The 14,386-nt window shown below is 39.5% G+C and overlaps 1 protein-coding gene across 6 annotated transcripts in view; it reads right to left on the bottom strand.

Moving 5' to 3' along the window:
• ryr2a (ryanodine receptor 2a (cardiac)) overlaps positions 1 to 14,386 on the bottom strand; it is a 292,365-nt gene that overhangs the window by 31,924 nt on the left and 246,055 nt on the right. For all 6 annotated transcript variants that reach the window (XM_085170363.1, XM_085170361.1, XM_085170365.1 and 3 more), the window contains 14 exons: positions 13,510 to 13,590; positions 11,607 to 11,695; positions 10,829 to 10,957; positions 9,483 to 9,587; positions 8,112 to 8,193; positions 7,516 to 7,674; positions 6,852 to 7,006; positions 5,406 to 5,621; positions 5,047 to 5,319; positions 2,848 to 3,054; positions 2,456 to 2,758; positions 1,377 to 1,441; positions 685 to 835; positions 484 to 570 (listed from right to left, as the gene is read on the bottom strand). In XM_085170363.1, coding sequence (XP_085026489.1) covers positions 484 to 570; positions 685 to 835; positions 1,377 to 1,441; positions 2,456 to 2,758; positions 2,848 to 3,054; positions 5,047 to 5,319; positions 5,406 to 5,621; positions 6,852 to 7,006; positions 7,516 to 7,674; positions 8,112 to 8,193; positions 9,483 to 9,587; positions 10,829 to 10,957; positions 11,607 to 11,695; positions 13,510 to 13,590 — 2,102 coding nt within the window. The remainder of the gene's footprint in view (positions 1 to 483; positions 571 to 684; positions 836 to 1,376; positions 1,442 to 2,455; positions 2,759 to 2,847; positions 3,055 to 5,046; positions 5,320 to 5,405; positions 5,622 to 6,851; positions 7,007 to 7,515; positions 7,675 to 8,111; positions 8,194 to 9,482; positions 9,588 to 10,828; positions 10,958 to 11,606; positions 11,696 to 13,509; positions 13,591 to 14,386) is intronic.

Below are 14,386 nucleotides of genomic sequence, written 5' to 3'. Positions count from 1 at the left end.
TCGATGTAGCAAAGTCACTTTGAAGATGGAAACTGGTTGCAGACCTGGTCTCTTCTTTAAAGAATTTACTGCAGAGGCAATACGTTGGTAAGTTCATTGTAAATGGTTACAATGATTTTGTTCTTCCTATGGTTACCAACCACTGTTTTCCCTACTGAGACTGCAGGATAAACAACAACAAACAACTTTCTCATTTTACTCAGCGCAAATAGAAGAACACTCATTAATGAGAAGTACAATGAGTGTATTAGTGCTCTTTAAAACATGCACTCACTCTTACTTAACTCAGGCAAGCGTAAGACTTTCCACTGCAAAGGCCCATAAAACAAAACAAATTTTCAAGTGTCCACAAGCAGTAAAATCCCTTGTATCATGTGCCTTCAATAACTGCACTGTTTAATTTGAAACCATTGCATGCAGCACCACACTCTGTAGAAGAAGATGAGCAGAATGTAATCACAAGAACATCCTTGGTGCTGTTACCTTATAGAACAGAAGGATAAAGTTTATTGCAAAGGCAACAAACAGAGCCAACATCCTCATGTTGTAAAAGTTTCTGGCGAAGTAGTTCTGTAGGAGAAACCAAAAGATGAGCAAAGAAAGTGTTTTTAAAGCTATGGATTGAGATGTTGTATAATAATAATAATAAGAAGAAGACAAAGAAAAAGAATAAGTTGTCCATACCAGCAGTTTCCTCTGGTAGGCAATGATCTTCTTTAAGAAAGCTGACTCCTGAACATCAGGTTCGTCAGACTTTGAGGTGTGATGCCTCCTCATTTTTGGTTTCATTGTCTCGTTCTTTGACTGTTTCTCTTGTTTCTCTGCAACATCACTTCTGAAACCATAAGCCAACACACAGATATTTTTAAAATGACATTACTGTTTCACTGTGGTTTTATTCATTTACTGTCTTTTTAGGTTTTTGGAGTTTAAAATGAATGGACTAATGCTTGTTATACACTATAAAGCAGCGGTCCCCAATCTTTTTTGCGCCACGGACCAGTTTATGTCTGACAATATTTTCACGGAGCGGCTTTTAAGGCGTCACGGATAAATCCTGTACCGGTACCAAAAAAACAAGAAAATGTATTCATAGCACACGGGAAAAGACCCAGGGAAACCGAGTTAATGATAAAAAAAATAACAATAAAAACCCTGAAAACCGTAAATTTAACACCCGAGCCAAACGATTCACGGACCAGTACCGGTCCGTGGCCAGGAGGTTGGGGACCGCTGCTATAAAGCATTCTTTAATGCTGTTTGATGTGATTATTTCACTAAAAAAGAAACAGCATCAGGTCCTAAATGTATTAGTGAAAATGCATGCATGCATTTATGCAATTCAAACATCCAGTTCCAAAAATATGTTTACGTACTCAGATGTTTTTTGAGGTTCACTTTTACTCTCTAGTTTTGATTCCATCTCCTCTGAGCTCTTTGACTGAAACAGAAAAATGAACAGTTAGACAAAAATCCACACATTTGGTCACTTTTGTGGCTGATGACATGCTTGTACTGTTACTGTAAAATGTCAGTATTTCTATGTTGAAAGGGGCAGAATTTAGTCAGAGGAGTCAGTGAAGTTGTGCAACATCTGAATCAAAATCTTAAGACATTCGATCATTTGATCAAAGCTCACGGACACATTCGCTGATTGTGAAATTGTTATCTTTTACCATTCAAAATCAGCGGCTGTGAGAGAGGTGATCCATTTTAAACAGCTCAAGATAAACCTCCATGAAAGTGAGCAGTAAAGTTTCCACCATGGCTATCAAACAAGCTAAAAGAACATGTTTCTGAGCGGATGGAGAAAGTAGAACAGAAACATGTAAAGTCGACAGACTTTAACTATTTTTCCAGAAATTGGAGTGTCCAACTGTAAATCTGGGAGATTTGCATATATTAGAGTCATCTATGTATAAAATGAAAATGTATTTGTTGATGATTGTTTAAACATGTTGTTTCACCATGTCCCAAACACCAAATACGAGGGCTGAGGTCCCAAATATCTTGCTTATTAGATCTGCCCCTCTGCATCATAGAAAACGTCATACATAGTTGTCTACCAGAGGTCATCACTGTAATCTCTGCCAGAAATCAGTTGGCAAAGGCCAAAACTAAACTTACAAAGCAGTCTATTTATTTTAATAAAAGATATGGGAGATTGACAGTCGACTGCAGGGATGCTGAGACATCAATGCCTGCGTATTCAGACTTGTTAAACACTGGTATATCACAGAGCAGTGAAATCCTTTCATTGGAATATTCAAAGGTAGAAATACAGATTTAGTCCAATTAATCCTGGACTCTGATATATGTCACCAAAACCTTTAAAAGAAAGAATACTCACGGCCGAGGGGTAACAAGCAAAGAAAGGAGAAAAGAAAAAAGTGGAGGGGAAAAAGCAGAGCCTCTCACTTGTGTCATGAAAGAAAGTAAGAAAGAAAGAAATCACCTGATGTCTCCTTCTCACTTCAGGTTGGGGTGCTGTAGGTGGAGTTGGAAGGGGAACCGGGGAGTTGAGAAGTTCAGTAAAGCTGGCGTTGGGGTTATGGGGGGTGATTTTGTACTGGCCCCCTTCCCTTCTTAAGTCCAGACCAAAAATGTCTGACAGCAGCTCCGTCTCACTGGTATTGACTGTCAGGTCAGCCAAGTCTTCCCCGGTGGAGCTGTGATCAGGTCTTTTCTCCCTGTTCTCGCCCTCACCGCGTACCTCGTCCTGAGTAGGGTCTGGCATATTGGCCAACAGCTCTGACACCTATGGGCAGAGGCATTAGCTATTAGCAAACAGCTATTACTTTATCTAGACTGTTCTTTATTTTATTATTTAAAAAAATCTATAATAACCTTTATGGTCTTGGCCCCCTCCACCAGGTTTTCTCCAATGAAAGTGTTGTAGAAGATTCTGCAGAATCCTCGAGCCACATTGAATGCCACGTGGAGGAGGCCCAACAACACCGACCAGTAGGTGGAGACCAGGGTGGTTACCATGTCCTTCACAGTCATGTTCTTTATCTTCTTCATTTGCTTCTTTAAGCTCTTCATGGACAGTACCTGAAACCAAAGTTACTGGTGAACTGTGTGTTCAGTCGTATTACTGTAGACATCGTCAAGAAAGGTGAGACTGAAAGAAACTGAACTCCCCGTGGCTCATGTCTTATTACATCTGAGAGAGGCTGAATGGTCTTAGCACCAAATTTACATGTGATTTTGCTGATAGTTAATCATGCTTAATGGCTTAATATTGATCAGAATATAATCAAGTTTAACCAATACAATGAATCAGAAGATATAATCAACCTACTAACAGATTCTGTATGAAGTGGCTAGTTCAAGCTGCGTGTGCATGTATGTATGTAAGAAGGGAGGGGGACGTGAATGAAACTCTAACAAGACAAGGATATTAGAAAATGTATGATATTGATATGGCATTAGTAAAAAAAAAAAAAAAAGTAAAAGAAAAGTAATTGAAGCTATGGCTTGGCTAATTTGGGTTGAAAGTGAACATTCAATAAATGTGTAGATGTCACGGTTCTGGGTCATTTTGACCAATCATTTTCTTATGTTTTGGTTTATTTTTGCATTATTTTCTGATTCTCTTGAGCTTTGTTGATTATTATTAGAATTCTATGTTTCAGTTTATTCTGGTTAAGGCTTTAGTTCTTAGGTTTAGTTTTGGTGTCCTCGTTTTTCCTGCAGGTGTTGTTCAGAGTCTAGTCTGCGTCTTTGTGTTGCCATTTCCTGTTTTATTGTGAAGGTCCACGTCTTACGTCAGTGTGTCTAGCTACGCTCCCCCGGTCTCGTTAGCCCTAATCTCTCCCAGCTGTGTCTCCCTCCTGTTTTCCATTCCCTGATTACGCCCCTGTGTATATAAGCCTTGTGTTTGCCTTTGCTCTCTGTTGTACCCTCAGATTGTGCCTGTGTGTTTCTGTTCTCAGCAAGGGCGTAGATTTGGCATGGACGGAAGGGACATGTCCCCACCAATAATTTGATCTCTTTGAGTAAAGAAAAACAAAACCGATAGAAATAAATAAAATTTAAAAAAAAAGATCTGTCAGCGTCTCATTCACCCAGCGGTGCAGAAAGAGTTAAATTACGTTCTCTACTGGAGTCCTACGTCATGTGACAAATATGGCCAATGTGATTGGCTGAGCCTTTCAGGGAGCTCTGTTTAGTTTCAGCAGCGGCAAACCTGCTGCGAAGAGGAGAGGAGGCAGCAAAAAGGAAGAACCTGGATATAAGAAAGTGTTTTTCAAAGAAACCTGTAAGTTACTTAAAGTCAAGTTCACTCATAAGATGTGTCCGTGATAATAACGTTACAGGCAATACATGCCAACCCTCCCTAAACTAAAGTATAAAATACTTAGTCAGTCATTTGTTTAATAGTAACTTAAAATTATATAATTCACATATAAAACTATGAATTGTAATTTTAAATGGTTTAAAAGCAGGTAGAAAAGCATATGTAGGCGAGTATATTTCTCCTTTTTTTTTATCAAGAAGCAAAGACGAAAAGGAAAAAAAAGAAACAGGGCAGGTTCGGTGGTTGAATCATCCGTCCCCACCAACGCCAAAACCAAATCTATGCCCTTGGTTCTCAGTGTTCATTGTTCAGTTCATGTTTTGTTTCATCGCCAGCAGAAAAGCTGTGGTTTACAGCTGCAATTCAGTCTCCGAGTCCTCATCTCCGCCTGCCCGCACACAGAGCCCTGACAGTAGATAACTATTTTAACGTACGACAATATATAGTATTTTTACTTAAAATTATTTTTCTGTCGCATTGTATGTTTCATGGTGAGCTTATCTGACTGTGTGGGAGACATCTTTTCCCTCCAGTGTCACACATCTTTAGAGGATCTGCCATTTGCTGAATTCAGGGTTTAAATATATGTATGTATCTAAGAGTTTTCAAATTGGAATCAAGTTTCTTATCTCTGTTCTTTAGAAAACAGAAAGCATTACTTTCAAAACTGTTCAAACACTATTCTAGAATATTCCAAAATACACCCAGAGTGAGCTGTTAGCTGGGCTCAGTGTGTAACTCACCTTTATTAGCAGCATGATGTTATATCGAAGTGCTAGCAGTGCCATGTAGACCGTGGTGACAGAAAAGAACCCCACATCGGGGCTCTCCTCATCTGGCTTCTCACGCTCGCTCTCCTCTTTTATCGCCAAGCGCTCACCAGCGTCAGACATCTGAGCTGCCAGCTGCATTTCAAATATGGTGTCCTCACAGAAATTCACAAACAGCTCCATCTTCTCTTTCTCCCCTCCTTCATTCACCACATCAAAGATGAACTGACGCTTGGATTCCTTTACCTAGGATAAAAATACAAACTTTGGCATTGGTAGTGACATACCAAAAGGACAAATGTCATATTTTCTGATTTATTCGCTGTATTTACCTGAGGTTTTTCCCACTGTGTACGACTGGACTCGCTGATCTCAAAGTAGACCCTCTCGATCCGCTTTGCACTTCCCATAATCTCGATACGGCCTAGGTATGGTTGGAAGTAATTGAGGACACTTTCTGCCAACTCCAGGAAAGTCTGCAGCCGGGTGTCATGAGGCATGTGCTCTGACAGGTTGGTCAGCAAAACCGCCACGTTGAAGCCAATGTCCTGTGAATTTGAAAATCAACTTTTCATGGGATTTTTCAGTTTTGAATAAAACACTTCTATCCACATCTTCTCTATTATGCAGTAATTTCTGGGTAAATATGAAGTGCTTCTCTGTAATTTGCTGAATCTCCCCAGGAGCATTTGTAAATTTGTACTTGTACTCCACCTTAAATGTAATAGCTGACCAAATATACCAGGATTGGATTGAGAGTGTGCAACACAGAAAACAAGCAAATGAAGCAAAACCAACTTAAAGATGCTAACAAATAATGACTAAACAAGAAAAAGGAAAAAGGGAAATGGAAACAGAAGATACTGAGTGAAGCCAACTTATTATATTGGAGATTATGAATCGGAATTTCAGGAGCAGGACCACGCCCCCAAACACGCTCCTTCCGGTTGTCATCTAATAATAATAATAATAATAATGGATTGCATTTATATAGCGCTTTTTGGGACCCCTCAAAGTGCTTTACAATTCCACTATTCATTCACTCTCACACACTGGTGAAGGCAGCTACAGTTGTAGCCACAGCTGCCCTGAGGCAGACTGACAGAGGTGAGGCTGCCATATCGCACCATCGGCCCCTCTGGCTAACACCAGTAGGCGGTAGGTGAAGTGTCTTGCCCAAGGACACAATCACCGAGACTGTCCGAGCCGGGGCTCGAACCGGCAACCTTCCGATTACAAGACGAACACCCAACTCTTGAGCGACGATCGCCCCTATATAGGTTCCCCCAGTTCTGCAAACCGTTCATTCTCGTTTACGTGCCCCACCCTCCCTCCTTGTTCTACATTCTTTAACTTCTTCACTTCTATTTAGTACACGGGAATCTGCCAGGCCCGGGAGCCATCGCCAGTCCCCTTCGAGGCCTTCCCCAAACCGCAGCTCATGTCCAAGCATCACCTTTACCTACTAAAACGCTGTCAAACCTAAACTGAGGATGTGGGCCCAGCTAGTGAAAAAAAGACTACTTGGGCAGGCTGCCCAGTTCTTTTAACTGACTGCCCAATAATATTTTGAAAAACTAGATGTATTAATAAGGGTGTTTGTTTCAAAACAAGAAGCTATAAAATGATCAGTCATACTCTCATCTTGATTTTAAATATCCTCAACTCCAAAGTATGGGAAGAGAAAAAGAAAAAACAAACAGGAAATTCAATAAAAGTCCCGAGTCCTGGTGAGAACTCTCAAAAATGTAATCGGTTTGTGTTTTTTGAACACTTACCTTGGCTGGCTCATGAAAGCGCTCCACAAACTCTTCATAGTCAAGAAGTTCATTCTCATCAGTTTCAGCACATGACAGCAGGTACTCCGTCTCTGACTGGGTGTAGTGTTTATGGCTCTCCATGGCCTTATGAAAGTCCCTCTTGGAGATGACACCTGTTAGGTCAAACACAAATCTATAAACTTGGAAATCTTCCTGGATTCAAATGATGTAATTCCACAACAACTTATAGAAAAATAAATTACATGGACTGGCTTCCACCTCCCAATCTTTGAATTCGGGTGTTTTCTGTCAAATTGTCACAGTGTATAAAATCAAGCACCTTGGCATGCAGTCTGGCTTTACAAACAATACTGAAAGAATGGATCATTCTAAAGAATTACCTGAATTTGAGCATGGTAATGCAATTGAATACTACCATTTCGACAAATCAGTATCTGAAATTTCTTCCCATGCTCGATTGCGTGATTGGCTGTAAGTGGTAATAATGTAAAGTGGAAGCCACAGCAAGTCAGCCACAAAGTGACAGTTGCAGTGACGTAAAGTTGCAGAGCAGGGATCACCGAGTGCTGAGGTGCGAGGAATCAATAACTGATTCAAAAGCTGCAGAGTTTTAAACCTCCTCTGACACAGTTCTTTTGTCCACATGTTTTCAGAGCCTTGCCTTTTCCATCAGGGTCATATTCCTTGAACCCATCTGAGGAGGTCAGGTCCTTCAGTTTGAGGAACATGTCGAAGAACTTAAGGATCATCTCTACATTGTTGGAGGACTCAACCAACATATCCACCATCTGCTTTCCAATGGTCCCATTCACCACATTACCTGGCAGGACAAAACAGCACATTTACAACCGAAGAATACACTAAGACCACCACACATTTGTGGTTTCTTCACTCTGTTCCCTAAGATCACTGTGGTAGAACTAAAAAAGAAAGAAAAAAACAACAACACAGAACTAGTTACCTTGTGGCAACATACAGAAGAAATTCAATTTCACAAAGAAGACAAGCTTCACAGAGATGTTCAGTGTACTTATTCACAAGGTAACAAAATGTAACTTGTAATGCCCTTAACGGCAATGTTCCCTCACTTAAACTAGTTTTGGGAGGACGATCATTTTGTAGAAAATGTTGTAGAACTGCACTTCTGCAAAACCGTGACACCGCTATCCTCTGAGACACCTCTGAGATAATGAATTTCAATACCCAAACCTGTATTTCTATTATTTCTTTCAGGATGATTTGTTAAAGCAAACCTACCCTCTAACATAGACAGCAGCATAACCACCATGTCTTTCTGCAGATCCATCAGTTCCTTCAGTAACTCGATCTGACTGGAGTCCTGAGGCAAAATAAATTAAAATAACATAAAATGTTTAAAGAATTCAGCAGCCACGTGTGCTCATGATGTGTTAAAAAGTAACAAAGAGTGTGATGGAATGACAGTAGTCAGTCAAAAGTCTAACACAGCGGTCCCCAACCTTTTTTGCGCCACGGACCGGTTTATGCCCGACAATATTTTCACGGCCTTTACGGTGTTGCGGATAAATACAACAAAATAAAACTAGTACCGGTACCGAAAAAAAGAAGATTTATTCATAACACACGTGAAAAGACCCAGGAAAACCGAGTAAATGATACAAACGATAACAAAATAACGCTGAAAACCGATAAAAACCCTGAAAACTATACATTTTACACCTGAGCCTCAACTCTCGCGGCCCGGTACCAAACGACTCACGGACCAGTACCGGTCCGAGGCCCGGGGGTTGGGGACCGCTGGTCTAACATGAAGTGCTAAGATGTATACGTTTCCTGTCTTTGGCCCCAAATTTTGGTGCACTTCACCATGATTCAACTCAGCAGGCACTATACATATCAGCACTATACATATCAGTTTAATGCTTTTGTGCTGTTGGGTGAATTTGGTCAGTAAAGCTATTTTGGCAAAGTGCAACTTTTTTAAAAACTTACTTAGTGAAATGAATAATTCTTCTTCTTTTAAAATGGTAACATATATCTTGTTATAAGCTCCTCCACATATAAATGGGTTCTGCAATGATGATCAACCATTGTACTGAAGATATAGTTATAATTATTTATAAGCACATTTAGATGTTTAGATTAGGCATGTAGAGCTAAAGCTATGGGGCTGGCACCTGAGATAAGAAAGGAAATAGCTGAAAGAGCTAAGAGAGCTCTGGTTATGGATCTTAGTCTACGCTAATAAGGAACCAACATAGCAGCAAAACTACCAGCCTTGAAGTTCCAGGAAAACATGTTCTAAAACTACAGGGAGACATCATTTATTCTGATTTTTAAGAGTTCTTAACTGAAAGAACAGATGACCCTAAACTTGTGACTGACTGGTAGACTTCATTCAGATATAATGCCTATCACATTAGACTCACATCACTGGCCAATAATACCCTGAAGCACAGATATTGGTAGTGTCTTGCGATTTTTTTGAGAATCTGAGATATTTATGAGTGATCGTTGTTTTTTATAGAATATAATGAAAATGATTCTTGGGATAAACAATCCACAAGTTGCCAACTGTGTTATGTCTAGTGGCATTGATCATTATCTCAGAGCCTGAGTCTGCAGACACCCATCCCTAAATTTACGTACCTGAGACAATTTCATCTGCATGTGAGCAAAAACATGTAGAAAGCCAACCACAGCATCCCACAGCCGACTATGGGCTAAACTCTGCTGGTTGCCGGTGCATGGACCCTAGAAAAGCATTAATAGGTGTGAATGTATTTTACAGATACAACTTCAGAAAATGACTCAAATGAAGCTTTTTCACAAAATGAATGTGACTTTAAAACTGTCCATTTTATTGGACATAATATGAAATTGTATTATTTATTTTTACAGATCACTGGCTCCCATTACTGCCTCAATGCTGGGAAGATCATTGCAGGTTTATCAGTCTGCTTGTTTTCCAAATTTTTACTTCTAATTAAGCAACAGCTGTCACTACAGTAAAAAACAAAAATAAAAACAAACTATAAAGTCTATGACTAAGTACCTCTAACATGACTGTATAGTAGTGATTTAAAGTGGACATGAATGACTACGTGTATTTTTTAATTGTTTTAAATGTATTTGTTTAAATGGGACTGTGCATATTAAGATGAACATATGAATGTAAATATGAATTAGCCAAAAGGCCATTTTTCTGAAGTACTTCTGAAGTCTGAGACAATGATGGAAGGAAATGGGCCAATTAGCAAAAGAGTTTCTATGTGAGAAACAAATCATAGACTAGAGAAGCACCCTAGCTGCATTTTCTGGCAGTGATGATCTGATTTGTTCCAAATTGTGTAGGTTAAAATGAACGATTTTAGATATGTGCTTAGTTTGAATCTATAATAACACAAAGATATTTAAATGCATGTTTAATCCGAAATTCTCTTTTCAGAATAACATTAGAGAATAATTTGGATGTTGGTCATTTTGAGAAAATCAGTTAATTAAATAATAGACATGACTTAGTAAGCCACTCATGAATACAGTTCATCACTTTTATAAACTTCCATATCGGACTTTGTCTGTGTAAAAATAACAGAATTATCTGCATACAGCTGGGTATTGATGTTATGACAGACATTGGGTTAGTAATTAAAATGTAAAGAAAATAAAAGTGGTCTAAGTATGGAGCCTTGAGGTACTCCAGCTTTACAACCAAGGTAAAGTGATCCCCTTTGGCTGCTTTATCGTTTTAATGTTTCTGAGGTATGAGTTTTGTCACTAATTAGCGAACAGAAACTGAGATAAGCCTGTTAGCATTAAACCAACCAAGTGACATCATGTTTTGTACTGGCACAAGATGGCACTAAACAGGCTCTAAACACTAAACCAGCAAGAAAAACGTTAAATGTATGACAATTTTTGACCCTCACTGAAATTAGCCTTTATACATGTTTCATGTTCATTTTAACACTGACGACTGTATTGTATGCCCTTACCTGGATGTACTCAGTGAGGGTATTGAAAACCTGCTTGGCCACATTTATTGCCTTGGAGAAATTCCGCTGGCCCTGCTCATCAATCACATCTTTCCCAGAATAATACCAGTAGAAATCACTGATGGACTCCTGGAGGAGAATAAATGCAGGAGGATAAGAAGAAATATGAGAGGGCTATTTTGATAGTAGTAGCAGTAGTATTCAAAAGAGAAATAAAAGGAAATTATAATAATAATATTAATGAAAACATTTTTAGCTAAATAAACTATGTAATAGTTTTACCAATTACACTGAACTCACAAGAGTCAATAACTTGTTTGTAGTATGTTATCAGCTGAGCTGCTATCTAAGCACAAGTTATAAAAGTCATTTATTGGCATTAACCCTCATAACATATCATCAAAACAGCTACCAAAATATTGTTTATCTCTACAGCATGTATTTTGTAATGACCATTTACACCATCTAAACATTCTTTCTCAAAATCAGATGAACTCACTCAACCTTAAAGAAAGGTTCAATGAAATGGAGACATAAAAGGCAGACACATTCACAGTTTGCTGTATTTCAATAGCTTTCTGTGACTTTATCTGTGTGGTTCAGTTCTATGGCAGTGAGTGCAGAAAGTGTGCTGATGCGATAGATCATCACTGCACTTTGCCTTTGCAGGCCAGAGTGAGGGTGTTGTTCTTCAGGAAAGTGGTCAGTATTCCCTCTTTTTTATTTTAGTCTAAACTGTATGAGAAATGTTTGTCAGTAGTGAGTAAAAGAAGCTGACCTGAACTCTTAGAAGGTAGTCAACAGTGGAGATAATGATGTTAACGGTTGTGTTGTTTCCCGTTTGAGTCCTCAAGTAGTTCTGAAAGTCTGAAATAAGATACCATAAAATTCTGTGTGGGATGTGTTCAACTGAATAAATACAGCATGTCTCACAGTTCAAATCTATGTCATACTTTGCCCCATGCTATGTCTTAGAAATCACAGTTGGTTCTACTACAAGTCAATCCATAATAACCAGTAGTAATTCACATATATAAAATCACATTAAGCACTAAGGTATCTACTATTCTTTAAAAACATGGTTCAACCCATTAACGATCTAGCCATAAAAAGTGAAAAAGTTTTTGTGAGAGTCCTGGTAAATTTTCACAAACTAAGGCTACGTCCACACGTACACGGGTATTTTTGAAAACGGAGATTTTCCGTTTTTGTTTTAAAAAATAATCCCGTCCACACGTAAAGGCAGAAATGAAGGAAAACGCTGCTAGGAACATGCCAAAGCAGCAGGTGGCGATATATTCCTAACTGTGCACAAATGTTGGCCAATCAGAAGTCTAGAAGCCTCGGTGGGAAAAAGTAAACAAAGCTGGAGCATAGAAGCAGAACCGAGTCGTATGTGTGGAGGGACAGTAACTGTGTGTGTATATGTAAGCATTTAAACACTGCAGAGAGAACAATTAACAGTAACAGTGTTGTAGAAATTCATTTCACCGAAACTATAACGTGACGCACAGTGTGACGTCACAAAATGCACACACCTTTTTCTGCGGCCCTTTCTCAATTCTCAAGTATGCGAGTCCGTGAGCACGGACTCGCGATTTGTACAATTGGTACACCAGCGTACTTGATGATGTCACAGGTCCGGAGTTTTTACTGCCGTCCCTTCTTAATTTAACTGTGAGTAACAAATAAAACACTGAAATAAGCCAAACATTAACATTTAGAAGTGATCTAAGTGACTTATATATCATGTTTAACCTCAGTAGTGAAATCTCTATTAATAAAAATAGTGTACATGTACATACGTGTACATACCTTAATAAAAACAAGCAGGTGAGATGTTAGAACGTTTTTATTTTTATTTTAGTGGACACTCAATACAATAGACAGCTGCTGGGGTTTGGGGTTTGTTTAACCTGAGTAGCGAAAAGACCGCGGGGGGGTTGAAAACGATGTGCCGGGAGTCCGCTGTTCTCGCCGGCTGTAATAATCTCGACCTCGCTGTCTGCTATGGAGCTGGCGGGTCACAGACGTCTCCGAAAACATCGGAGCTCGTTTGGAAATATATGATATCTTGATAAATCGAGCAGATATTTGAAGTTTACACAGCTACATTCTCGCTTGAAAAGAACTTAAAAGTTTATTTTGTGACCCAGAAAGAGTAATATTTAAATGTTTTTAGCCCCGCTCGTCTGCCATTGCCGCGTTTGAGTTTTGGACGAAATGCATTCTGGGATATTTAGCTGTACCAAGTCCACACAAGTCACCACCGATGCATGCTCGATAAAATGGGCGGAGCGAGAACACATCCGGGACTTTTTCGCGTTCTCGGCTTGATGCGTACTTCGAATTGGAACAGTACTTGGTCTCCGACTGATGACGTATCACGAGTACACGAGAACGCAAGTACGCACAAGTACACATATTGAGAAAGGCCCCTTGTTTTCTCAGTTTTTCCCGTCCACACGTAAATGCAAAAACGGAGTTTTCAAAAATATCAACCCTGGCCGGAGTTTTTAAAAGTCTCTGTTTTCAGTGACAAAAAACGTTGTTTACGTGTGGACGAAAGGTGCAAACGCATAGAAAAATCTGCGTTTTCAAAAATACCCGGGTACGTGTGGACGTAGCCTAAACTTTTAGCCATTTTCCTGTGAAATTCACTGTAAAGTACTTATGCACACCTGAGTTGTGTCCTTCACAGAGCAGCTGCAGGAAGCGGAAAAGGTCACAAGTGAACTCATCGTCCTGCATGACCTTCTCACCTGGCCAGAGAAAAGAAACACACACACACCACACACCACACACGCCCATATACAGGTTACACACATGTACATACAGACACACGTTTTCACAAGCACATACAGAGGTATGCACAAATGTACACACAATAACACAGGCATGATCAAGCACATACATAAATGCACACACACATTCATATAAACAGACACACGTACGCAGAAAAATGTCACACCAGAGGAAACAAAAGCAGACAACATATAGGAAAGGGAGAGACACACAAGAAGATGGAGAATGAAGTATTAAAAGAGGAGGCGGTAATATTGTTGTGTTTTCTTTCAGTTAGTGAAAAATGTATGGCCATGGAAAACACACACGCACGCACACACACACACACACACACACACACACACACACACTTGTGGATGAGCAGTAGGCAGTGACAACAGTTCATGGTGGGCTGGTCCCTACACTGCAGCATTTTAGAGTCAGGACTGGATTTCAGCTCTTTTCCTTCTGTGAATATGTTGGTCACTGCTTTCTGTGGTAATAAAATGGCACAGCTGAGGCCGACTGCTCTGTCTGGGTGAGGATGCTGCTTTGAACGATGGAATGGGAAAGAAAAAGAAGGAATATGCAACACTTTACAGTGACTTATACATCACTATCATGACATTACAAGAATACATCCATACAATAAGAAAACACACTGAACTGAGCTGAGAGAGAGAAAATGTATACATCTGAAACCAGGGCACTACTTTTGTAGTGCAGATACATACAGTTACAAGTATTTGCCCCCTTCCCAATTTCTTAATTTTT

Source organism: Neolamprologus multifasciatus, chromosome 8 (genome assembly GCF_963576455.1).
Source record: "Neolamprologus multifasciatus chromosome 8, fNeoMul1.2, whole genome shotgun sequence".
NCBI lineage: Eukaryota > Metazoa > Chordata > Actinopteri > Cichliformes > Cichlidae > Neolamprologus > Neolamprologus multifasciatus.
The sequence above is the reverse complement of the archived record's forward strand: the minus strand, read 5'-3'. Positions and strand labels throughout refer to the sequence as shown.